General features: G+C 38.7%; 2 protein-coding genes across 7 annotated transcripts in view; one reads left to right on the top strand and one right to left on the bottom strand.

The window, feature by feature from the left end:
• Window positions 1-125: 125 nt before the first annotated feature.
• Window positions 126-18,043, bottom strand: dglucy (D-glutamate cyclase). 6 transcript variants are annotated; one of them, XM_067480070.1, is made up of 15 exons: window positions 17,903-18,043; window positions 16,840-16,922; window positions 14,471-14,624; window positions 13,749-13,835; window positions 12,545-12,701; window positions 12,186-12,336; window positions 11,956-12,078; window positions 11,605-11,844; window positions 8,019-8,136; window positions 7,392-7,534; window positions 7,123-7,222; window positions 5,667-5,815; window positions 3,530-3,649; window positions 1,830-1,990; window positions 126-995 (listed from the first exon to the last, which is right to left on the bottom strand). In XM_067480070.1, the coding sequence occupies exons 2-15, from the start codon at window positions 16,913-16,915 to the stop codon at window positions 834-836; spliced, it is 1,941 nt and encodes a 646-aa protein (XP_067336171.1). In that variant the 5' UTR covers window positions 16,916-16,922; window positions 17,903-18,043; the 3' UTR covers window positions 126-833. The 6 variants fall into 6 exon arrangements, with proteins under 6 accessions (XP_067336171.1, XP_067336174.1, XP_067336175.1 ...); XM_067480073.1 differs by lacking the exon at window positions 17,903-18,043 and adding an exon at window positions 17,764-17,881; XM_067480074.1 differs by lacking the exon at window positions 17,903-18,043 and adding an exon at window positions 17,757-17,853.
• Window positions 18,044-24,270: 6,227 nt separating this feature from the next.
• The window catches only part of apoba (apolipoprotein Ba), a 29,741-nt gene continuing 29,283 nt past the window's right edge, over window positions 24,271-24,728 (top strand). Inside the window, exon 1 of the mRNA XM_067480332.1 lies at window positions 24,271-24,405. Within this exon, the coding sequence (XP_067336433.1) occupies window positions 24,348-24,405 (58 nt within the window). The 5' untranslated portion in view covers window positions 24,271-24,347. The remainder of the gene's footprint in view (window positions 24,406-24,728) is intronic.

The raw sequence follows: 24,728 nt of genomic DNA, 5'->3' as shown, positions 1-24,728 counted from the left end.
CCTAACCCAACACTTTTTCGCTCTTTCAGGTGAAATCTGGCAATTATAGAAAAGTCAACAGTTTTTTCTAGTTTGAAAAATAAAGGTAAAAGAAAAAAGTACAGAAGGTGAACATGCAGGAAGGGTTTGTGTTGAAAACTTTTAATTAATTTAGTTGTACAGATGGATATGACATTTGCTCACTGTGACGAGAGCTCAAATCAAGAACAGTAATTATTACTTTACATTACAGTAAAGTATTATGAGCAAATTTAAACTGGTAAATGGACACTTACAGTATATAGTGCTTCACAATGTTTCTTCTCATTGACCCATTCACACATACACAGATAGCGGTGTCAGCCATACCAGGTGCTCACCTGACCCACCGGGAACAACTTGGGTTTTAGTGTCTTGCCCAAGGACACAAGGAAGGCCTGGGAATCAAACCAGTGTCTTAATGCTAAATGAATTCAGACAAAAGAGTAAAGCTGCAAACCTCTGGCATGGGAACCTTATTAGTTAAGCATCCAAGCATAATTGGAATATTGAAACATAATCTGAGCTAAAGAGTCATTATCATCACATTTGCTATAAACCAACTGCTGGTTACTATCTATGAGCAGCAATAAAATTATATATTTCTTCTGTTCCAAGGTGAATTTTTACTCTTTTGTCTTTCAGGCATCAAAACAGAATCAGAGTCCTGAATTATTCATTGCTAAAGTAGCAAAATGTCTGAGAGACACACAGAGAGAAAACAGGTGCTTTGTCTTTCAAGGGAGCTGAATGTAACCGAGTCAGCGGTTCACTTTTTGAACAGTACTATTGACAAATAATAACAATGGAGATAATCAATGGTTTTCAGAGGAGGCAGCTAGTGTGACATCCAGTAGTCTGTTGATTATGCCCGAGTGTGTTGGGTGAAAAGTCAAACCATCCACCTCCATGGCCAGGTGACCTGTTTTCCCACTTCGTATCCCAAAACGCACCAGAGTAGAAAGGAACGTCTCCTCCTGGAGAACAAAGATGGTGAGTGTGCGTGTGTGACAATGGCTGTAATAGAGATATTCACCAGAAGAAAAAGCTGAAATACAATCAGTGTTTGATTGATTTTCACCAACTCCTGAGAAAAATGAAATCAGTATGTCTTCCACTATGTTCACAAGTCTGGGACCTGAGCAGGTAGTAATAAGTGAGTTAAACAGAGTGGTTATGCTGAAAATACTGTTCAGTCTGTAAAGCTGAGGGACAGTCCAGAGTCAACTGATACGTTTTTGTGGGTTTTGTCACTTTGTGTGACACATTTCGCACTAGATATAATCACTTCTTCCAAAAATATCTTTAAGAGTAAGTGTTGAGTTGTTTTTTGCTTGCAAAAGATAGCCAGATAAATTATTTCTTTCTGCACGTGTATCCTATTTATTTGTATAGAAACATGTGCTACTTCTTAATTTGTGTAGGCTTAGAAATCTGTGTGAAATTGGATTCCTTATTTTGTAGTATTTTGTTGTATTTATAAATATATTCACTGTTATCTGATTTTTTTTTTGTGGTGTTCCATGCATTGGTGTGCAATTTGTTCCATAAATAAATATTTAGAACCCAATCTAATTTAAGCACAGACAAAGAAACCACACATGAATAGGAATCAGAGAATCACTGGAGCTTTACGTAAGGGATGGCAGAGAGACTGAATTGAGCAAGAGATTCCTGTGGAATTCACTGTTCAAATAACTTTGTCTGCTAAACAAGATTTGGACTTTTAAAACACATAGTGTAACATTCATTATTCAAAGGATATGACAAAGGAGAAACAATTCCTGAAAACACTACAGTTTGTGTGTCACCTTGTTCACAGATGGCAGGTTTGCAGTCCAATCCTGCAGCTGTTCTCTGGAGGGCGTGCGTTCCACTCCCAGTCCTTTCTTTAGGTACCGCTGGTGTGTAGGGCAGGTGTGGAGCAGGAAGAGCCCACAGGCCACAGCATATCCTCCCCAGTTAGACACCCCTGCAGGAAGGAAGCAGGGTGGGTGTGACTGGGAGAAGAGAGAAAATACGCTGGCAGGTATAGCTCTGAAAAGTATACAGTGGGGAAAATATTTATTTAATCCCCTGCTGATTTTGTAAGTTTGCCCACTTCCAAAGAAATTAAAGGTCTATAATTTTTATCGTAGGTATATTCGAAAGCATGGAGACAGAGACATAGAGATATCAACCAAAAATCCCCAACCACATGATACAAATGTTACAAATTGAGATGAATTTTAGTGAGTAAAATACGTATTTGATCCCCAACCAACCAACAATAATTCTGGCTCCCACAGACTGGGCATGTGCTCACTGATTAGTTCTGCTAATGACAACTGGTTATGTGTATAAAAGACACCTGTCCACAGAATTGCTATCTTCCACCATGGGCAAGACCAAAGAGCTGTCAAAGGAATTCAGGGACAAGATTGTAGACCTGCACAGGGCTGGAATGGGCTACAAGACCATTAACAAGAACCTTGGTGAGAAGGAGACAACTCTTGGAGTGATTATTGGCAAATTATTCGGTCTGAAGCGCCATGAAACGTGAGGGATCAGCCCAGAACTACACAGGAGGAGCTTGTGAATGATCTCAAGGCAGCTGTGACGACAGTCACCCAAAAACCATTAGTAACAAAAGAAAACAAAAAAAAAACAAAAACAAAAAAATCAAATACTTATTTTAATCACTGAAATGCATCTCAGTTTGTAACATTTGTATCATTTGCTTTGTCGGGAATTTCTGTTGATATTGTGGGTGAAGGGTCTATCATTTTTATTATGGCTTCATTTCTTTGTAAGTGGGCAAACTTACAAAATCAGCAGGGGATCAAATAATTAGTTTCCCCACGTTAGGTTTATTAGGGTATTTAAATATTACTTTTTACTCCTTTTACATTAAACTCACAGCTGATATTAACTACTGTTCTTCAACGGATTTCCTGGTTTTTCTTTAATTTTAGTCCTGACCAGAGACCAGACTACACACAGAAAAGATGCAGAGAGGCTGTCACTTTCAGTTTCATTTATATATATATTCTGGTTATAGTCTGCATGTTTAATATTCTAGATATTATCATACATAATCTATGTCTGCATCTGTGTTTATGTTTCTTAATTTTCAGAAGCTGGGACACTGTGTAAAACGCAAATAAAAACTGCAATGATATGAAACCTATATGATGAAAAAAATAAATTTGATTTGTTTTTGAAAAATATCTGCTCATTTTAAATTTACTGTCGGCAACATGTTTCCAATATGACGGTAGAGATGCAACAAAAGACTGGAAAAGTTGTGTGATGCTAAAAGAAGACCTGGTGGAATATCTTGTATTTCAGTGTGGTTGTTATATGAGCATCTATCCCTACATTTGCGGGACAGTGGGATTAGTGGTAACATTACAATACATACTATATGTGTTACAAGCACTTCTAGTCTATGCAGTCTTAAAAGCAGTAATAGTATAATCCACAATTTTAAAGAAAACTACACAGTGCTATAATCCTTTTCAGCCTATACCAGCAACGATAGCGTGGTCAGCAGGAACTTCACAGGCTATAAGACTTCCTTTGGGCATCAGGCTCTTCACCTTCTCCTTCAGTTTGCCCATTCCCAACTCATTACCGCCATCACCAATTCCTACAGAGACACAGAGAAGAACAGAGACTGTTCTGTTTAGATGTTAGCAGGTTATTAAATAGTTGTTTAAACACTGTGAATAGAATCAACAGCAAACACAAGTAGAGTAAAACAGTCACTATCATGTATATATTAGGCATATATGTATTTACAATTGTTTAACTGTCAATTATCTTTCTTACAATGGAAAGAAATTATGCAACAGAATTTGGTTCATCCCACTTTCTTTGCAAATTATGGTGCCTACATTTTCCACAATGCAACCTGACTGACTGCCAGTTGGGTTGGACATTAATGTGTGTCATGCTAGTAACCTCCAGTCACAAAAGGTGCAGACTGGTGTACTAGCTCTGCAGCCTTAACTGATGCTGAGGAAATGATTCCCACTGAGGCCGTAAAAGTCTCTATACCACTTTTTTTACACTCATATCTTTAACAAAGACAGGTGAAGCAGAATAAGTAGTTTTATAAGCTGCATCAATTTAATAATATTACTGAAAATGAAAGAAATTGTGACTAATTCAAACCTCTATTTTTATTCTGTTTTGTGTGCTAGTAGAACATAACTGAAGTTTGTGAATAAAACCGTGTCTGCAGTCTGATTTTTTTTTGACAGGCTGTATACATTTTTTTAGAGTTCATCATAGTACAGAAACAGCACTGGTAAAAGTCACCAACGATCTTCTCATGGCCTCAGATAATGGACTCATCTCTATACTTGTTCTGTTAGATCTTAGTGCTGCATTTGATACCATTGATCATAACATTTTATTACAGAGACTAAAACATGAAATTGGGATTAAATGAACTGCACTAGGTTGGTTTAAATCTTATCTATCTGATAGTTTTCAATTTGTTCATGTTAATGATGAATCCTCCATGCACACAAAGGTTAGCTATGTAGATCCACAAGGCTCTGTGTTAGGACCAATACTTTTTACTTTATATATGTCTCCTTTAGGCAACATTATTAGAAAACACTCCATAAATTTCCATTGTTATGATGATGATACCCAGCTATATCTATCTATGGAACCAGATGAAAAGAAATGTTTTACTTTAATGTTTTACTTCTAAACTCAGACAAAACTGAAGTCATAGTATTTGGGCCCATAAATCTCAGAGATATGATGTCCAACCATATTGTTACTCTAGGTGGCATAAGTCTGGCCTCCAGTACTACTGCAAGGTACCTTGGAGTTATTTTGGACCAGGATTTGTCATTTACCTCACTTTTAAAACAAATCCACCTACAGAACATTGCCAAAATGAATAGCATCCTGTCTCAAAGTGAGGCTGAAACACTGGTCCATACATTTGTTACCTCTAGGTTGGACTACTGTAATTCCCTACTTTCAGGATGTCCCACTAACTCCCTAAAGAGCCTGCAATTAATCCAAAATGCTGCATCAAGAGTCCTGACTGGAACTAGCAAGAGAGATCATATTTCACCTTCACTAGCTTCTCTCCATTGGCTTCCAATTAAATTTAGAATAGAATTCAAAACCCTGCTTCTTACATATAAAGCTCTGAATGTTCAGGCTCCAACTTGTCTTTCTCCTTCTCTGTCTCCCTCTCTCTGTCCCTTTCTGCAGATGTCCCCAGGCTTTGAAGCTGTGTGTTTTCCAGTGGGCAGCTACTGGTCCTACCAACCTGCCCGATGTTTTGTTGTTGCTCTTTTCTTTTCTCTCTCCACTTTCCACTCATCCCAACCGGTCAAGGCAGATGGTCGTCCACCCTGACCCTGGTTCTGCTGGAGGTTTCTTCCGTTAAAGAGAGTTTTTCCTCTCCACTGTTGCCTAGGGCTTGTTCAAGGGGGAATTGTTGGGTTCTCTTTATACATCTTTATAATCTTGACTTTATTCTGTAAAGTGCCCTGAGATGACTTGGTTGTGAATTGGCGCTAGAATAGAATAAATGATTTACATAGCTGATCATTAAAGTGCAAAATATTTGTATCCCTATTACAGTAATAAAAATGCACCATGAAGAATGTAATACAGAAAAAAGGATATACCTGTAGTTGTGATTCCAGGTATATTTTTGGCTGCAATAAACAGCTCATCAATGGGATCCACCAGATGTTTGATGTTTACTTCTCTCATGTTGTAGTAATTTCCATCTTCAGCTCGTCCACTGCGCTCTATCGCCACTAGGTGGTCATATCTGTTTTTTTTTAACATTTTATAACCAAATTATTTTTGCAAACCCACAAAACTGACTGAAAGACTATAGAGGAGTCAATATTCTGTGATATATGTGAGGCATAAATCTTACATATAACACTACGGTACATGAATTTATGGATTTTGAAACAAAAACTAGTCCAAGTTAAATATATAAATCTAAAACCCTTACTGACTGCATATATTTACAACCTTTAAGATAACTCATTAGTAATAAGAGTTCTGCATTAGTAATGCAGAATGTGCAGTATTATTATTATTATTATTATTACTATTAGTAGTAGTAGTAGTAGAAGCAGTAGTAATAGCATTCGTTTTAGTATTAAGACTCCTAAGACTCATCTGAAGGAGTTACAAGTTACATAATAAGTAAGAGAGACATTGCATCCAATAACTGAGCTTTTTGGTCATCAGTCTAGAGGGTTTTAACTTTGGAGCCAGTCCTGGAAGTTTTGTAAAAGTAAAGTGTAAAATGGATGCAGCAAAATCTAGAGAAATTCTGGAGGAAAACCTGATGTTGTCTGCAAGAGAAATGAAACTTTGGAGAAGATTTGTTTTGCAGCAAGACAACAAGCCCAAACAAACAGCCTAAGCTACACAGGATCAGTCTAAAGGCAACAGGGTAATGCTGAGTAGTGGCTGAGTTAGTTCATAAACCCCAATGCAATTCAGAAATTGTGGCTGAACTTCAAAAGGCTTGATCACTCACAATCCTCATAAAACCTTACAGAACTTTAGCAGCTTTATGAAGAAGAAGGAGGAAAAATTGCAGTGTTACAGGTCCACCAAGATGATTGAGACCTACTGTATCCACACAGGCTCAGTGTTGAAACTGGTGCCAAAGCTGTAGCTACTAAATACTGATTCCAAGGGTGTGAGTACTTGTGCAGTCATTTGGGTTCAGTTTTATAATTTTATTTCTTCGTAGAGATCTGTTTTTCTGTGTGTCAAAATGGACAAATTACACTGACTCTGATTCATGGTTTAAATGAAAGGAAATAACAAAACGTACAAAATGTACTATATTCAGCAGAACACACTAACTTCAGCACTTTTCAAGTTTGTTAGTGTTTTCTTCTCCTCATTTCTATTGATGTACATTTATGAACAATGGCCATTGTAAAAACCATTGTATGATCAAAAATGTGATGCTCAAATGGCACCAAATAGCAAACCATTACAGTCTAGTGGTATGACAAATAAAACAGCACTAAACTGAAATAATCTAGAGTTAGTAGGTTTTTTAACAATGGGGCTAAACGATTCTTAACTTATGTCCCTGCTTACCTGGGTTTACTGGAGTCACCATGGTGACACAAGAAGTGCAGAGCAGCGTCTGGGTCGTTGTCATCAAATGTGATCAATGGGATTGTAGATTTCAGCACACCTGAGGGTGGATTTGTGAAGGGTTTGGTTTTTAGAATGCAATAGCTTTCGGATTTGAGAATAAAAAAGGTTGAAAAAATGTTTGACTCTTCTCACATTAATGCGACCATGGGGCAGGTTCATGTGCTTTTAATACCTAGTGTCTGAAGTCTGAATTAAAACACTGTCACCTGTCTTCACAGCTTCATCAATGATGGCCTGATTCATCTCCAGGGCTCTCTTGTCTGTCACCATTGTCACCTGTTTCCCTAGAGACAACAGCATGGTTGCCATGGCAATGGCTCCAGGTGGCCCATCTGTCTCATCAGGAGGGCTACAGGGAAAACACCAAGAGCAAACTATAAACTGGAGGGAAATTCCAAGCCAAAATAAATGTTGAACACTATTTCCTAATAAAGCTGGTTTGACAGTTGGGGCTGTGTGTTTCCACCTCGGCTCTCTGCTTAGGGCACTTTACACTTTAAAGCCTCGTCAAACTCACTGCTGCGTTTCACACATCCCACAAACTCCTCACTGGTCAGCAATCATTTTTTGGACTGCCTGATTCTCCAAGAGAAGTATCACTTCTCACTATTCTCACTTATGGGATGTGAGAACAGCAATCAAAGGATTACAAGAAGCTATGTTTTACATGATGTATAAAAGAAACCTGGGACCAAAAAAGTCACATAATGAATGATTAACTACATAAAGTGTTTCAGCAATGCCATTAGTAGATTTAGATTCTGTTACAATAGTGACAATCACTAAATGAAATTGCATGTGTGATGTCTATAGGCACACCCAAATATTGATACCTGTGCATGTAGTGTGTGGGAAACCCAGTTGTTATGGCAACAGAGGTGGAGTGGGAGAGTGCCAGACAGGAGTGCAGGAGTTCATCCTGAACAAATAAAGCTCTGATCCCTCGTTGACCTGGTGACAAAAAAAACAAAAAACAAAAAGTATGTGCATTTTAGAAGCAGAAGTATGTTCAGATTCGACAAGTGTTTCACCAACATTAAAAAACTAGTTATACGTTTTGGGAAAAGTGAAAATACGATCGAATTCCAAGTGATGTTATGGTGAAGGGGTTACTGGAGCTTCAGTCTTTAGTTGCTGTGCTGATCTATTAAGGGACATTCTGAATGTTTGTAACAGATTTTAGAAAGCATTAATTCTTACACTATACAAACGATCAATTATTATCCAATTTCACATGTAACATAATCAAATGATTTTGAATATTTAGCCTGCTCATTATCACTAGTGATTTGGATGACTGACTGCTCTTAGAGACAGTGGTGATGGTTTAAAGTTTAAAGCTGGTCTTTCACTTTCTCTCTGCACTCTGCATAAATGTGACACAGTGACGTTTTTCAAACAAACCTGGGGTGTTCAACCCAAATCAAATAACCAGATTTTGAAACCTAGTTATTCCATCATTCTGACTAGCATTAGGTCTTTATTGTAATTCCATTATCAAAACAGCTTTTGGCCATAAATGCACAATACTCAATAAGATGAAGTCTTCTTCTGACATCTCTGCTCATGATTCGTCGTGCTTGGTTGCAATGCAGCGGCTTCCTTAGTGGTTTCCTATAATGGGCAGCAAAACCACTGAGGAAGCACCTGCCAAAGAGCACCTAGCTAGTGAGACTAGTACTGATGAGCCTAAACCAAATTCCATCACCATTAGCTCAGTAGTTAGTTAACCCTGTGGGATCTCATTCAGTCACAGCTAACTTTCCTCACGTTATATTCTGTTTGTTTTATGCCTTTATGGTTGCATTCCATTTAGTTTAAAGCTTTAGTGCTAATGTATATAGTATCTGTTGAACCAGGTCTTTTCCCAGTAGCTACTCTCTTTGCTGATAATGTGCATGCAGGACTGGAGGGCATAGTTACTACTAAGGATACTATATTCTTTACAGGGACTGACATAATTACAAGTGACAGATAGCTGCCACTGCACTCAGTGGTTATGTGATAATACCAGTGGTTGTGATTATTTACTTGACTTTCAAATGAATCAAACGTTTTATCTACTCTGAGATTTTATAAGTGTTAATACTCTTGTCAACATGGAAGTGGGCACATGGTTCATGGAGTTTGTCAACCTAACCTAATTGTCAACCTTAAGCTTTAATAAACTCACACATTTCGTCCTGCTGACAAAAAAAAAATCACCTTTCAAAAAAACTGCTGTAATAATATTATCTAATATTTTTACACTTAAAACGACTCAATATTTGAAAAGCACTTCAGCCTGAAATATGCATATCAAATATTAGGTTTTTGAACCCTTTAAAAGCTATTATGTTTGCATAACACCGTCATTTTTATCAAAGTGTGGCCTACTAAAAACACTTATAAATTTTGACACACCACACACACACACACACAAACCATCAACCCAACATTAATGGTGACATACACACGTATCATTTCAATAGCAAGGCACCCTTGCAGAAAATCGTAAAAACGTAATTTTTCTGCATGCTTCGTATTTAAAAAAAAGTAGCAAACAAATATATGGACCAATATAAAAGTTAAAAAAACAAAAAAATGGCATTTTCAATGGTTTGTCTTTAGGATCAAATGTGTCAGTTTTTGTGCTGCTTAGCCACTTTAGGCTAATTTAAGGAACTGAGACAATTCTAAACATTTAAAAAAATAAATATCTTCTGCCACATTTCAGCTATAGTCACTCAACATAACCAAAGAGGCTTAAAAGAAAAATTGAATGGCACAAAATGTCCCTAGGATCGCAAAGTCACAGCAAAGTCACAGCAAAGTCACATAGATCCAAATTCTCCCTTGCTATAAATGTAAAATTTCTGCATAACATTAATCATTGGATGATGTTTAAGTAGACCGAAAAATATATAAATCAGTCACTATCACTCACTGATCCTCTGTCCTCCTCTATCTGATGTAATTCATTGCTTTGCAGGTTTATAAACACAAAGATTTGAAAGATTTTCCAAAACTCAAATAAATTAACTTTTTGTTATGTTACAGCCTTAAAGTCCTTGCAAATGTATTAAGAATAAAAAACGAAAGTATTTATACATGTGATTTCCTTAATACTTTGTTGAATCAGCTTTAGCACCAATTACATCCTCAAGGCTTTGAGTATGATGCTACAAGCTAACACACCTATTTCTGGCCAGTTTCTCCCATTCATCTTTGCAGTACCTCTCAAGTGCCATCAGGTTAGATGGGGAGTGTCAGTGTACAGCCATTTTCACATCTCTCCAGAGATGTTTAATCAGGTTTAAGTCTGGGCTCTGGCTGGGCCCCTTAAGGACATTCACAGAGTTGTCCCGTAACCACTCCTGTGTTATCTTGGCTGTGTGTTTAGGGTTGTTGTCCTGTTGAAAGATGAACCTTTGCACCGGTCTGGGGTACAGAACACTCTGTACATTGCTGCATTCATATTTCCCTCGATCCTGACAAGTCTCCCAGTTTCCACAGCTGAAAAACATCCCCACAGCATGATGTTGCCACCACCATGCTTCACTGTAGGGATGGTATTGGCCAGGTGGTGAGCGGTGCCTGGTTTCCTCCAGACATGACACTTGGCATTCAGGTCAAAGTTCAATCTTTTTTTTTTTTTTTAAATCAGACCAGAGTCCTTCAAATGGGCTGTCATTACTGAGTGGTTTCTGTCTGACCACTCTATCATACAGTCCTGATTAGTGAGTGCTACAGAGACGGGTTTTCTTCTAAAAGCTTCACTGGGGCTCTTTCAGACTGAAATTAGGTTCTTGGTCAACTCCCTGTCTATGGCCCTTTTCAATCGATCGTCAGTTTGGCTGGCCAGCCTGCTCAAGGAAGAGTCCTGGTGGTTCCAAACTTCTTCCATTTATGGATGATGGAGGCCACTGTGCTCATTGGGACTTTCAATGCTGCAGAAGGTTTTCAGTACCCTTCCCCAGATCTGTGCCTCAATACAATCCTGTCTCAGAGGTCTAGAGAAAATTCATGGCTTGGTTTATGCTCTGACATGCACTGTTAACTGTGGGACATTATATAGATAGGTGTATGCTTTCCAATATCATGTTCAATCAACTAATTTTCCAACAGGTGGTCTCCAATCAAGTAGTAGAAACATCTTAAGAATGATCAGTGAAAACAGGATGCACCGCAGCTCAATTTTGAGTGTCATAGCAAAGTCATTAAATACATGTAATTTTTGTTTCTTATTTTTAATAACTTTGCAAAGATTTCAAACAAACGTCTATCACATTGTCATTATGGGGTATTTTTTGTAAAATTTAAGAATGATGAATTCGATCCATTTTGGAATAAGGCTGTAACATGACAAAATGTGGAAAAAGTTCAGCGTTGTGAATAATTTCCGGATGCACTGTACATACACTTTTCCCATATGTTTACCTGGGTCCTCTCCAATGATCATCTCCAATTCTCTGATTCTGGCCACTACCCTCTGACATGCCAGGCTGTATAACAAGGGATTGTGGGATACCAGGAAGCAGAGGGGGGCCTGCTCAGAATTGGGCTTGCTGTATGAAGGAGCCATGCTTTCAGTGGGAGGCGTTATGGTTGAAGAGGAGGAGGCTGGGATATCAGTCAGGAACATGCAATCTGGTGAGTTACTGATCGCCAAAGAAGGTTCTGAAAGATACACAACATTCAAGTTGGTCAGTTCAATGTTACAAATATTGATTCTATTCAATGTTTGAGCCATTGAAATGAACATTATCTGAAACAGAAAGATCGACTTACTGCTGTTGAGTATTGCCTCTATAGCCGTCATTCCACTGGCCCAGAAGACTGGGACATCACCAGGCTGCAGCTCTGGTCGCTCCCCATAGTCTGGTGTGGACAGGTCCATTATGCCTAGAAGCGCTACGCAGAATGTATAAACATTCAGGACCTTTATCTGAAGTTTCTTCATGTATTAATGAGTTATCATTCTTGCCATGTATAATGTGTGTGTCTGCATTTGTATGTACCTGGGTCTCCTATGTGTACAGGAGCGCCATGTCCTAGTGGGTTGCTATAAGTTTCCTCCACTGCTACGTCCAATACATCAGGTGGAACAGGACACATAGTGACCACTAGAGGGCAACTGAAAACTCCTACGGGAACACAGGAAACTCCAGTCTGGACACACACACACACACACACACACACACACACACACACACACACACACACACACACACACACAAGGAGCAACGTTCAGTGCAATGACCTTATAAAACATGTAGTAAAACTAAGCACCATGTGCCGATCAAAAGTGCTAATCGTATAAAGGTCTTACAGTTGCTTTACTACTCAAACTGGATCTTTGTAAAGGTGTGTACCATACCTTGTACATGCTGGTGTTTCTGCCCTGTTCCATGTTCCTGACAGGGACTCCCACGTTCTTTAGCCTCCCTGCGAAGCTAGAGTTGCAGCCCAGATAGAAACATACCATGTCTGACCACCGATGGCTGTGTTGTTCCGCATGCTGCTCTGACTGAATACTGGGAGCACAGCAAGGAAGGACAAGTGATGCTGGCAGGATCACATACTCAAGTCAGGATGTTGTGATTGTCTTTTAAACTTTTGGGATCTTACTGCTCCTTAAAACATCCATTAAAGTGGATAGAGAAAAAAAAATCTGGCAGTGAACTACATCACGGCCAGTTTAATTAAAATATTCTTTCATGTCAAAGTAAAAACTAATTTCCTAAATCTGCCTAAAGCTTAATGTCAGTTTATAAAAAATATGAAAAGATTAGATGATTGCAAATTCCTTTCAAGTCAGTGTTTAATAGATTCACCTTTCGCAGCAGTTCCTGCACTGAGCCTGTGTCTGGACATTGCAAATTTTCCACATTTGTCTTTGTAAAAGCTCTGTCAGGGGATTTGGATATTGTAAGTGAACAGCTCTTTGCAAATCCAGGTCTGAGCTCTGACTCAGCCACTCCAACATATACTTGTTGCCTTTAAACCATTTTTGTGTACCTTCGGGATTTGGATCAAATCTAATTATCCTCAGGCGTGTTCAGGTCGGGTTCAGCTTATTTGAAAATTAATTTATGCATGTTGTTTGGGTCTATTTTCCACATGACTGCTATGAGTTGGGTTCAGACCTCTAATGCAGTATCTCCCATCTCAGCTGATGAAACTTGTAACTACTTCAGTGGAGTCATAGGTGTCTTGGTGGCCTCTGTAAGCACCGTCCTTCTTGTACGGTCACTCAGTTTACTTCCATGTCTTAATGATGAATTTAACTGTACTCCAAGAGATTTTCAGTGACCAGGAAATGGTCTTGTTTCCATCCCCTGACTTTGCTTTTCAAAAAACTTTTCACAGAGTTGTTTGGAGTGATCTTTTGTCCTCCTGGTGTACTTTTTGGCCAGGTTACTGATTCACCAGTAACTGGACCTGTCAGATTCACTTTGACATGAAAATGTTTTTAAAGTTAAATTGACTATGTATTAAGAAATGAAGGGGAAAGGTGGTGAATAAATGAAAACTACAGTAGTGACATACAGCTTAACTTCTTAAAAAATACTTGAAAATACCTTGTTTGTCTGGTGTAACTGTGCAGATTCGAGACTGTTTTTACCAGGCGACCGTCTTCATAAACATAGTACTGAGAAAGATCTGTCCTGAAGACAAATAAAAATAGAAGTGTGTGATCTGCTTCGCACAAATGACCGGGGTTAAGTTTTTTTTTATCTTTCAAAATTAACTGATTGTATGTGATTAAAAAAATTAGCAGCTTATTTTATTAAATTCATTCCAAAAGTCAAGCTCACTGTGTCAATGCTTCATGCACCAACTACTGTGGTCTATATGTGTGTCTGCGTCATTATTGTCATAAAGTAGGTATGGACATTTTACTAAAGGTTTATCGGTGTGACTAGATGTCATGCATAAATATTCTGAGAGAGACATGGTTGTTTTTTATCATTATAAATCTCCCTAAACTTTTCTGGGAGAAGTAGCCTTGAACTAATATGCTTTTGAAAAGCACTGTGTCTTTATACCACATGTTCAATTCAATTCAATCCAACTTTATTTATATAGCACCAATTCAAAACAAAGTCATCTCAAGGCATTTTGCTGAATAAAGTGAAGACTATAAAGATGTATAGAGAGAACCCAACAATTCCCCCTTGAACTATGCAACAGTGGAGAGGAAAAACTCCCTTTAACCGAAGAAACCTCCAGCAGAACCAGGCTCAGGGTTATGCTTCTCCACAAGACTATGTGTGTGCACAGGTGTGTGAGTATGGAATACCTTATGTCAGTATGTCTACTTAGGGGTGGACACGAAGTCTCTCCTAATTGGCTGCGATAAATGAGTGGCAAGGGGGCAGGGTTCCTGTGACAGAAGGCTTCAAAGTCATTGGCCAGACAATCGGGCAGGATGATTACACTTGCATGGCAATATCCTAGCACACAGACACAAATATTTCATGCATGTTAGAATCCAGTCATAACAGAGAACAGTTTGTTCTAGTCACAAGCCTATTTCTAATTTCTTCAATTCTTCAAATTTCTTCAAGGGGAAGCTCTTCGTTTTAATTCATGTTCATGTCGAAAACATAGAGGTGGCGGTTGGCATGAGAATAAAGACTGGGATCTGCAACAGACAATGTCAGCTTATTATTCAGGCTAAACCTTTGAGAGGAATCTTATTTACGATAGTTTCACTTTAGTTTACAAACATTTCCATCCATCCATTATCTGGAACTGCTTAACTTGTGGGTTGTGGAGGGGCTGGAGTCTATCCCAGCTGTACACCCTGGACAGGTCGCCAGTCTATCTCAGGGCCACAGAGAGACATACACAGACGGACATCCTTCGCACTCACATTCACACTCACACCTGCGGGCAATTTTACAGTCGTCTATAAAATATGTATTTTTAATTTAATTTCTACTTCTGTTTTATTACAGGAGACATGGCAGGTGAGAGATTATATTTTCTTCAACTTAAACTGTGATTGATTACTCTATATGGCAGATTAACACAACCAACAACTTACTACAAGCATATGAATTCCTTTTGTTTTTAAACTAAAGTCAAAATTTAAAGATCTAGATTTTTTCTTCATATAAAAATGACCTAACATCAATCCTAGAGTTGACGTGATTGAAGGCTGAACAGGTTGGCTATTAAGAACTGTTACAATAAAAAGTGACAGACTGGCTCATACCTTTAGCTAATGCAGCTGTGATGCTTATTGTGGAATCCTTCTTGCTGATTAACAGCCTCACTTCAGCAGGACTCAGACACTTCAAATTACGAAACTCACCCATTTTACAGCACACGTTTGTAAGCCACTCCAACTAATACTATGATAAAGTGTACTTCCATCAAGCTGCTTACTGTTGGTAATCCTTGGTTCTCAGGTTCCTGCCTCTAGCTTGAAGCCAGAGCTATGTAACTAAGAAACAGGTGTCTTTAGTGGCTACATTTTACTCTTAGTTACTTCACAAAGGTTAATGTTTGATTGAGGAGGAGCTGGATGTGGTTAATCTTTGAAATACACAAGACACAGAATGACACACGCAGAAAGTCACGGATTTGATCAAGTGTACAGAATACAACCGTCTTGAATGTCAAGGTCATTCATTTATAAAATAATTTCACCTTTACTTTGAACAACATGCTTGTATCTTGTCAAAAAACACATTTATGCTGGTTCAAAGTGATCTTTGCACGGTGGATCACATTGCATGTACAATATAGTGTGAATGCTTCTGTACATAAAATAGGATGGGAAATTAAATAAAAATGGCAGTCTACTGCACCTTTATTACAATTAAACAAAAATTACATTTAAAAAAGCACCAGTAGAGGGACACCAAGAAGAAGGGGGACAGGTGATAACAGCAGGACTCTGCTGCCACCCTGTGGATGAGCTGTGGTACTGCTCCGTGACCTGAGCTGCTCTGCTGACATTATATTCCTAATATATTATACAGTTGATACAAAAATACTTTCCACCTATACTAAACTTACTGTATCAATAGTGACATCTGTAAACTGTCTAGTGTTAATACTTAGATAATCAGCAAGTAAGTTTGTTCTATGTGAGAGAAGCCTTTGGAATTACCTGCCATCATATATACAGTACAATTTACACACATTACACTGACTGTGGCTGTATTTGCATGTGTATCCTGGTTTAGATCAGATATTGAGGGCATGTGAACATGTAAACACCTGATCCCATCTTTAGAAATTCAGGAAACATTAAAAAAATGCCTTTTATTGTTAATCAAACTATGTTAATCAGACACTATTTATTATTCTTCCACTGACACAGATTAACAAACAGATCTTAAGGCAGTGGCTCTTAACACTGCACCCTTTAAGGACCCTTTCTCTGCTTGTTTTCCAACTACACGATGCTGATTACCGGCATCACGTGTCAGTGATCAGAAGCTAGAGAGCAGGAAGACAATGTTAATTAGTATCATCCAGCTTCTGGTTGACTGAACACACCTGATCCCGATAATCAGCAGTGGGATGTGCAGAGTTGGTTGGGAAACAAGCAGAGCAGAGGTCCTTGAAGAGCAGGGTTAAAACTCACTACCAGTATCTGCAATAACAATGTAACCAATTTTACTAGTGCTGTAGTGTGTGTGTGTGTTTTACCTGAGGACATAGAAGCATTAGAAAAGACCCTGAAGTATCTAAGGGAACGTCTCCCCACTCTAACTGCAGTCAGCATTCTTCACCTAAACAGTACATACGTACACACAAACAGGGTTTTTTTTTTCCCCTAAAATTTGATTCATAGTATAATTAAACCTACTGGGACAAATATGTTTTGTGGGATTTAGTTTGTTGAAAAAAGAAAAATTGTGGCAATTTCAAATCACTTTGCTTTTGTTCAGTTGAGGTGTTTTAAGAACTACCTCTAGGTCACCATTCAGTATCATTCAAGCAATTACATTCAGTACTTACAGGCTCATACAAATTATTTGGTTAAGGTTGAGAATGCCATTACCCTAGATTTTTCTTACAAATATTTACATGACTAGGTGTAATCAGGTTAAAAAAAATAATAATCAAATTCCTGGGACATAGATACTCATCACCTGAGGATGCAAAGTGATTTAGATACAACACAACCACCAAGACGTTGAGCCATTGCAGTTAGTTGGAAAAGAAGCAGAGCAGGAGCAATTGTTGACCTCTTCGTGAGTAATAATTATACAGATTTATCAGGATCCTGGATCTGTTGGATTACAACATCCAAAATTACCCATCTGATCTTTAATCTGTTATGCCACCTACAAAGAATAACCCCCCCAACGCTAGCTAAACTCTAGCCCTCTGTCATGTAACGTGAACGTTACACTATGTTAGCTAATATTACTATTGAACTCTGTTAGTAAATATCAATACGGCGTTTGTTAGCTGTTATAAAGCCAGCGACTTGGGTTGTAGCGTTAGTAGTTTGTTAGCTGTTAAACAGCTAATAAACTGCTATAACCGTAACTCACTGATTTAATATCGTCTATATTTACAACGGTTTATTTCTTAACGTTACCCTAGCGTTACCAAACTAGTTACTTCAATGTCCTTCAGAAAAAGCTGAGTATATGAGCCCAATCTGCAGCCTCAGCCAACACACAGCAATGGTATCAAAGCGGCGGACACATTTAACTACAACTGCTGCTGCTGTTACTGCTAACGTTACTACTACTACTACCTTAAAACGGCCAGGATATTATTGTTACAGATTTCCTCGTTTCCGCATTCTTCTTCTTCTTCTTCTTCTTCGTCGTCTTCTTCTTCTTCTTCTTCTTCTTCTTCTTCGTGTTCTTCTTCGTGTTCTTCTTCTTCTTCGTGTTCTTCTTAACGCTACAGTTGGGTGTTGTGGCCCTCTACTGGTTATTTTATGCTAGTTAGGTCAACTCTTCTTCACAAAACATTTAACCCAAACCTCAGACTTAAAGATCCAAGCTATGCATCGGTTCTGTGAGATGAGAGAACAAAAAGACAGCCAATGATACACACTGCACAAAAACTGCATAATTTAAAATGTTTATTCACACTAATGCATTTCTTAAATTTATGAATACCTTTTACATATGTTGTTTAACTACCAAGCATACAGACATTTATGAACTGCAAATTTCAGACATTCTGGCTCCCTCAGTTCAGATGAAGTCTGAGCAACAATCATATATTGCGTCCATGACATGACTGTGAGGAAAGCAGGACCTGTGCACCCAAGTAAGCAGATTCTGAATGACTTCCTTATTCCAAACATTCAGAGAAGAAAACCGGTACAGTAATATGTGTCTCATACCCAAAAGTGAGAATCTCTAAACTCATTTAGGTCTATTTTCACAGAGTGTATAGAAAATAATTTCACCAAGAGGTTAAGGAGAGGTCACAATATACAGTAATTGGTCAGTCTTCCATTATTGAAATGTCTGGGCAGCATTATAGGAATGTGATCCTACTGTATGTACAACATCTTGTAACATGTATGGATGGTCAATATAAAGTTTTGAATAAACAGAAGCCAAAGAATCCTAAGCAGGCAGAGGATCCTGTGTATGTGAGCTTTCACTGTGGTCCCAAATTCCCTTCCCAAACCCAACTGAAGCATTTTTTTCTTTATAGTGATGGAAGGTTTTCTGATTAAAGCCCCGATAGTGAAACAATCTACTAATGTCCATGAATGCAGCATGTGATAGGATAACAGTGAAGTGTTTTCAAGGTTGGATTTTGTGTGCCAGATGATTCTTTCCTCATTGCCGAACAAAGGAGCACAGATGTAAGAGATGTAGATAAGGTTCTGTGGCCTGACTCAGGCCAGTGCCATGATGCTGAGGCAGACAAAAAAAACTACCATTAAGTTCATTTATTTCTTTCAAATTTCTTGTTGTCTTTCTACCCTGCTGATTATTTGTCTAGTCTGTTAGTGTCTTCCATGTTACTCCCCCAGCAGACCACAGCACAGAAGAGGGAACTTGACATTGCTGGGCACACAGTTCTGCAGGTGGACATACTGGGGCTGGCCAGTGAGATAATCGATAATGCAAGAAACCATGGGAGTGTCCACCTGCTTTCTTAATTTCTTATTAAGCAGGGCAGGCCAGGCTGGAGAACACCAAAAATATAAACCTCACAGTTCCATATTGAGGCTGGTAGATGAAATTGAGGGGGATATGTGGGGGTTTAACCTGAAAACTGTGTCTGACTCTGTGAATATTGTTTAAGGTTTATAAAAAAAAAAAGATCCATCAGACAAATGAGTTTTTGCAGCTTCTTCAGTTTTACATAGTCTAGGAATTGGTTTTAGTGTTTCAGCAATTTACGGAAACTGTAATATGTTATGTAATTCTGGAGAAGCCCTCCGTGGCCACTGGTGGGCCTGAGCGCCGAGGGCTTCTGCCGTCGGCGCCGGCCACCTGCCCGGTGGCGACCTGGCTCAGTCTGGACCTTCTGACTTTCTAGGGCTGTCTGGAATCCGGCCCTTGAAGGGGGTGGACTTTGGACTTTTATTTTGTGGCCCCTTCTCCTTACTTCCTGTCCCTGGTTCTTTTGCCTGGCTTTACTCTCGTTGTCCCTCATTGTTTGCACCTGTTCCCTCCTTTATTTAAGTTCAGTCTTCCCTTCTCTCCCCTGCCGGATCCTTGTGGTCACTGCTGTCCTCACCAACCCCACAGTAGACGCTGGATTTTTGGTAAAGCCTGAACTTATGTTTCTTGAACTCTTGGGAAATCTGGACTCTAGTATCTCGGACTTTGGTATCCTGGACTCCGTGTTTTCTGTGTGGTTTTGGTCTGAAGTTTGCCTTTTGTTTAATTCAGTATTTTGGTCTAGTCTCTAGTTTTCTCCACTTGTTTTGATCCTGGGTTTTTCGTGTTTAAATATGCTTGTGTGTTCTTCAGTTTGCCAATGCTTTATGTTTAGTTTGTTCGTGTCTGCCTCCCCTTAGTTCTTGTGTTTATGTTCCCCCAACGCTGTTACTCTGGTATCTTTCCCTTCCAGTGTGTTAAGTTGTGCTCAGTTTTACTTTAATCATTATCACGTGTGATCCTTTGTTCAGTAGTTTGTGTCCATTTATATTTCTGTTAGTCTCCTTAGCCTTACCCTTGTGTTTACCCGCTTTAGTAGATGAACGTTTATCTGTGCCTTATTTAGTAGCCTTTGTTTGTTCTTTCATTCCCTAGTCTAACTTGTCCCTGAGCCTTAGCTGTGTTTATTTTGGTAAATTCTGTTCCCCTCTTGTTTTCAACGTCCACTCTGTTTTCACCTTAAATTCTATTGTTAACTCCTTTCGTGTGCTGGTCCTGTTCTGAATCCGGTTTCTAATATCCTCCTGTTAGGAGCGACCTCTGTTCACCATTTAAATCTGTCAATAAAAGCCCCTTATTTGCAATCCCTCTCAGTCTCTTCACTTGGGTCCTCCCTTAACCAAAATCGTGCCAATCTCAGCCTTCTAACTAATCTAACTTAAGCAATGCATGTAGATTGAAAATAGCGCTAAGCCCATAGGGCACCAGAATCGCTTTTGTGATAACATTCGCAGATTGCATATATTGCTGCTGTATACTGTGCTGGTACTCAAACACACACCATCTTACAGCCTGCTTTGTGAAATCTATATATTGTTTGATAAAAATCTTAGTATCAATCGTTAGATTGCAAATCAATTGGATTGCAAACAAAAGACATAGGGGCGACTGTGGCACAGGAAGGTAGAGCGGTTGTCCACCAATCTCAGTTGTTGGTTCAATCCCCACCCCATCCAGTCACATGTCAAAGTGTCCTTGAGCAAGACACTGAACCCCAACTTAGTTGCTCCCGGTGAGTGTTGGCCAGCTGCATATCGGCTCCCCCATCGGTGTGTGTGAATGGGTGAATGAGCAGCAGTTTAAAGTGAGCGCTTTGAGTGCCAATAGGTAGGAAAGTGCTAAATAAGTGCAGAGTATTTACCATTTACCATACCATCACTTTCACTAAGAGTGTTAAACAGTCGAAATCTAAATCATACACCACTCCAGAAACACACCGTGAGTCACTAGGTCCATGAGAAAAATACTCAGTTCAACCTAATTCTGTTATGTAACCTGCACCTATGTGTCAGCAGTTCATTGTTTGGTGTTTTCCTCCATAATGTTCCAGTCTTGCTCTTTGTTTTACCCAGTAATGTTGTAGGTTGTTCTGTAATTTACCCCTATGTATCTAAACAAATGTACATAATTCCCAGCTGCCATGCTGTCACTCCAAGGGATATGGCTCTGAATTTATTATATTAGGGGGCCCGGTGGATCAATGGGTAGAGCATCAGTTTCAGATACACAGCAAATCCCAACACACCAGGTGTGGCCCCACCCAGCCACCAAGGCCAACCTTGGTGCTGGACCCAATCCCAGATAAAAATGGAAGAGTTGCAGCAGGAAGGGCATCGGCATTAAAAAAGGAAAAACTCATGCCAAATCAAAGTGTGGAACACCATTCTGCTGTGGTGACCCCTTAAGGGCTGAAAGCCGTTCCTCAGCCTCATGGCTGCCAGCATGACTCTGGTCTGTTAGTATGTTTTACTTTTTTTTTTTTTTCTCCTGTTTTTTACATTCTGGTGTTAAACTAATTTTTAAAAGTTAAACTACTAGTAGTGTGCCTATGGTTAATTCAAGTTTTGAACACATTAAAGTGGATGCATAAAGATCTTTATGTATTATAATGACATTTCTTTTTTACATTTTAAAGGATTATTTTCATTATGATTTTGGTTTCTTTTACAGAAACCCACAGCATTTGTGTTCAGGTCTCCATTCTTTAAGTGGCCCCTGCCTACAGTGGGCTTAAAAACGTGGCCCTAATAATGCTCAGGTGTTCTATTCCCACAGGTATATGTGTTGTGTGCCAAAATGTCTCCCTGCCAAAAAGTACCTTCCCTAACTGCTCTTTTCAAAGCAAAAATATGTAATGCTTTATACCTCTCTACCATGCTTGTTTTTGCAAGGAGCAGAGTTCAACCATAGCACCAAAAATGTGTTTTATTGTCATGTGTCCATCTATTTGATGCTTGCACTAGACATGCTAAACAGTTGAATGAAGGAATAAATGAATGATATGACCAACCCTCATCTACAGCTGGGAGCAAATGTTTGCACCCCTTTATTTAAAATGTTAGTTAAATATTATAACTGATATCAAAGTGATAAAACAAAAATATAGAAACAAGTTAAAGATGGAGAAATACCACTTCTGTATGCAAATGGTATTAGGAAATAGCCAATAACTTTTACTGAGGATGTAACTGCAACTTGAGTTTATTTACATAAAAAAAACCTAAAGATCATAAAGAGGCAGCAGACATCTTGCCAAGGGCAGCACACATTTTTTTTAAATTTCTTTCTTTTTTTTTTAAATTTAGTTTTACTTTTAATGTGATTAGTACAACCCCAGTTCAGAATAAGTTGGGAAGATGTGTAAAACCTAAATGGAGAATGCAATGATTTGCAAATCTCATCAACCCATATTTTATTCACAATAGAACTTAAACACCCCCTTTTGTTTTTTTTTGTAACTCCAGCAGACAGGATTAATGCAATGCTCCCTTTCTAACAAAAGCTCATTGGAGCTGCATCACCTTACAGGCAATTTAAATAGAACTAAACTAACACAATTTTAGATGTAACACAAAGAAATACTACAAATGTTTCAATGAATGTACAAAAAAAAATAAATGGTAGTGATACTAGGTCCACTAGGTCTATACAAGGTCTATTCATACTTACTATTTGTCCCCCGGTGCATCCAAACAGAGAATATGAAGTCACTCTTTGTTAACAGTGGAGGGAATTCACATTATCTATCCACAGAATATGCAGACATATTCCACATGTGCACAGTACAAAACATGATTGCAGCCCTGGACACAGTGTGACGCTCCTTTGTGTGTTTTATTTAAATGTTCAACATGGAAAGGTGAGAGAAATAAAAGAGCATGTGCAACGGTTTCATTTGAACGGTGTCGTATTAGTGACTGGTTTAGTTTTTTTGTCATGTTTACAGCTGCTGCACTGGTGTCTGCTGCAGCATTCATGATGTGCACCTGTAACATATGAAATGGCCTTTCATTGTTTGTGGGGCCTTTGTTTTGACACAGATTACACTCTACAGTTTCCACACAGCATCTGTCAGTGCGTCCTGGAAGAGAGATTGCTTGCTTTTCCTGAGGTTTCTGCCATTTGTCTGTTTGTTTGCTTTTTGGCGTCATTTTTTTTTTCTCACCCGACTCAAAGGTCTAAGGCCCAGTGAGGCAAAGTTCAGCTTTGACAGCATGTGATGTTATTTTGGTTGGATCTGATGTCACAAACTGGCTCAGCAAATGTGTCAAGGAGGAAATACAATGGACAACCTCCATGACAGTGGGAGTGGCAACACAGGGGATTATGTAATAATCATGAATTTGCTTACAGCCTCAGGTGAAGCACCTTAATTGGCCATAGCAGTACTAGTATTGTTAACTACTGCTACAGCCTTTATCAGTTAATCATCAGCAGCAAAGTTAGTGGATATCTTTCCCCTGAAGAAATGACCTGTCTTTAAGAAATTGTTGTAACGTAAAAATCAATATAGTTGTTGGCTTGTTCCATGTTCAGCAGGAAACAGGACAGACTGCAGGGTTTTCAGCAGCATACTAAAATAACTAAATGTAAAATAAATAAATAGAATTGATTCTATGGAAGCAGACTGTAGTCTCCATAAGTCTCCATAAGTCTCCAAAAGCAGCATCTACACATGATATGCTCGATTTGTCACTATAGGAATAATAATGATGCTCATATATTTCGGTATAGTGAATCAAAGCAGTCACAGGTTTTTACATCTCTATTTTTAGTTGCATTCATCAGTGGTCTCTTTATTCTAATATTCTAGGAGTTAATAGCCAAACGATTAAGTTGATTTACTTGTAAAATACACTAAAACAAGTCTCTGTGGTCTATTATTTTTTCCTCACCTAGTGCTGCTTACTCAACCTTCAGTCAGAGACTGAACTTTGGAATGACCTCCCAGGATTTACTCTGTTTATATACCTCTGGACTTTAAAAGAGATTTGAGTAGAGGTCCTGCTATACTCGCCCAGACTGGGAAGGCTAAAGAACAGAGGCCCTGTTCTATAGCCCATGATGGGTTATAGCAAGCTGTGTCTGTTACTGCTGCTGAGCAGCTACACATTGGGTCGTGAGTAGGAATCACTTTGTATTTTAATTTAGACAAAATCCTGGAAAAACCTTTTGGTTATTATTAGTGACTTAGCTGTTGTGTAAAAGCCTTGTTTTTAAGGACACATTTGGATTTGATTCATGTTGTATCATTAGTGATATCATCATTATCAGGAAGGAAATCGTGATAGTTTGGCTGCAAACCTAAAAACAGAATTCAAAGTCAAAAGACCCTTTGTGGAAAAGGTGTGGTAGTTCCATGCTCCTGCAGGTTTGTGTCCAAACTGTCGGGAGTAGATGTACAAGAACCATCTCTAGTGATGTTAATTCCTTCATTGTGTA

The sequence above is a fragment of the Channa argus genome, chromosome 16, assembly GCF_033026475.1.
Source record: "Channa argus isolate prfri chromosome 16, Channa argus male v1.0, whole genome shotgun sequence".
Lineage (NCBI taxonomy): Eukaryota > Metazoa > Chordata > Actinopteri > Anabantiformes > Channidae > Channa > Channa argus.
This window is presented reverse-complemented; position numbering and strand designations above follow the sequence as displayed.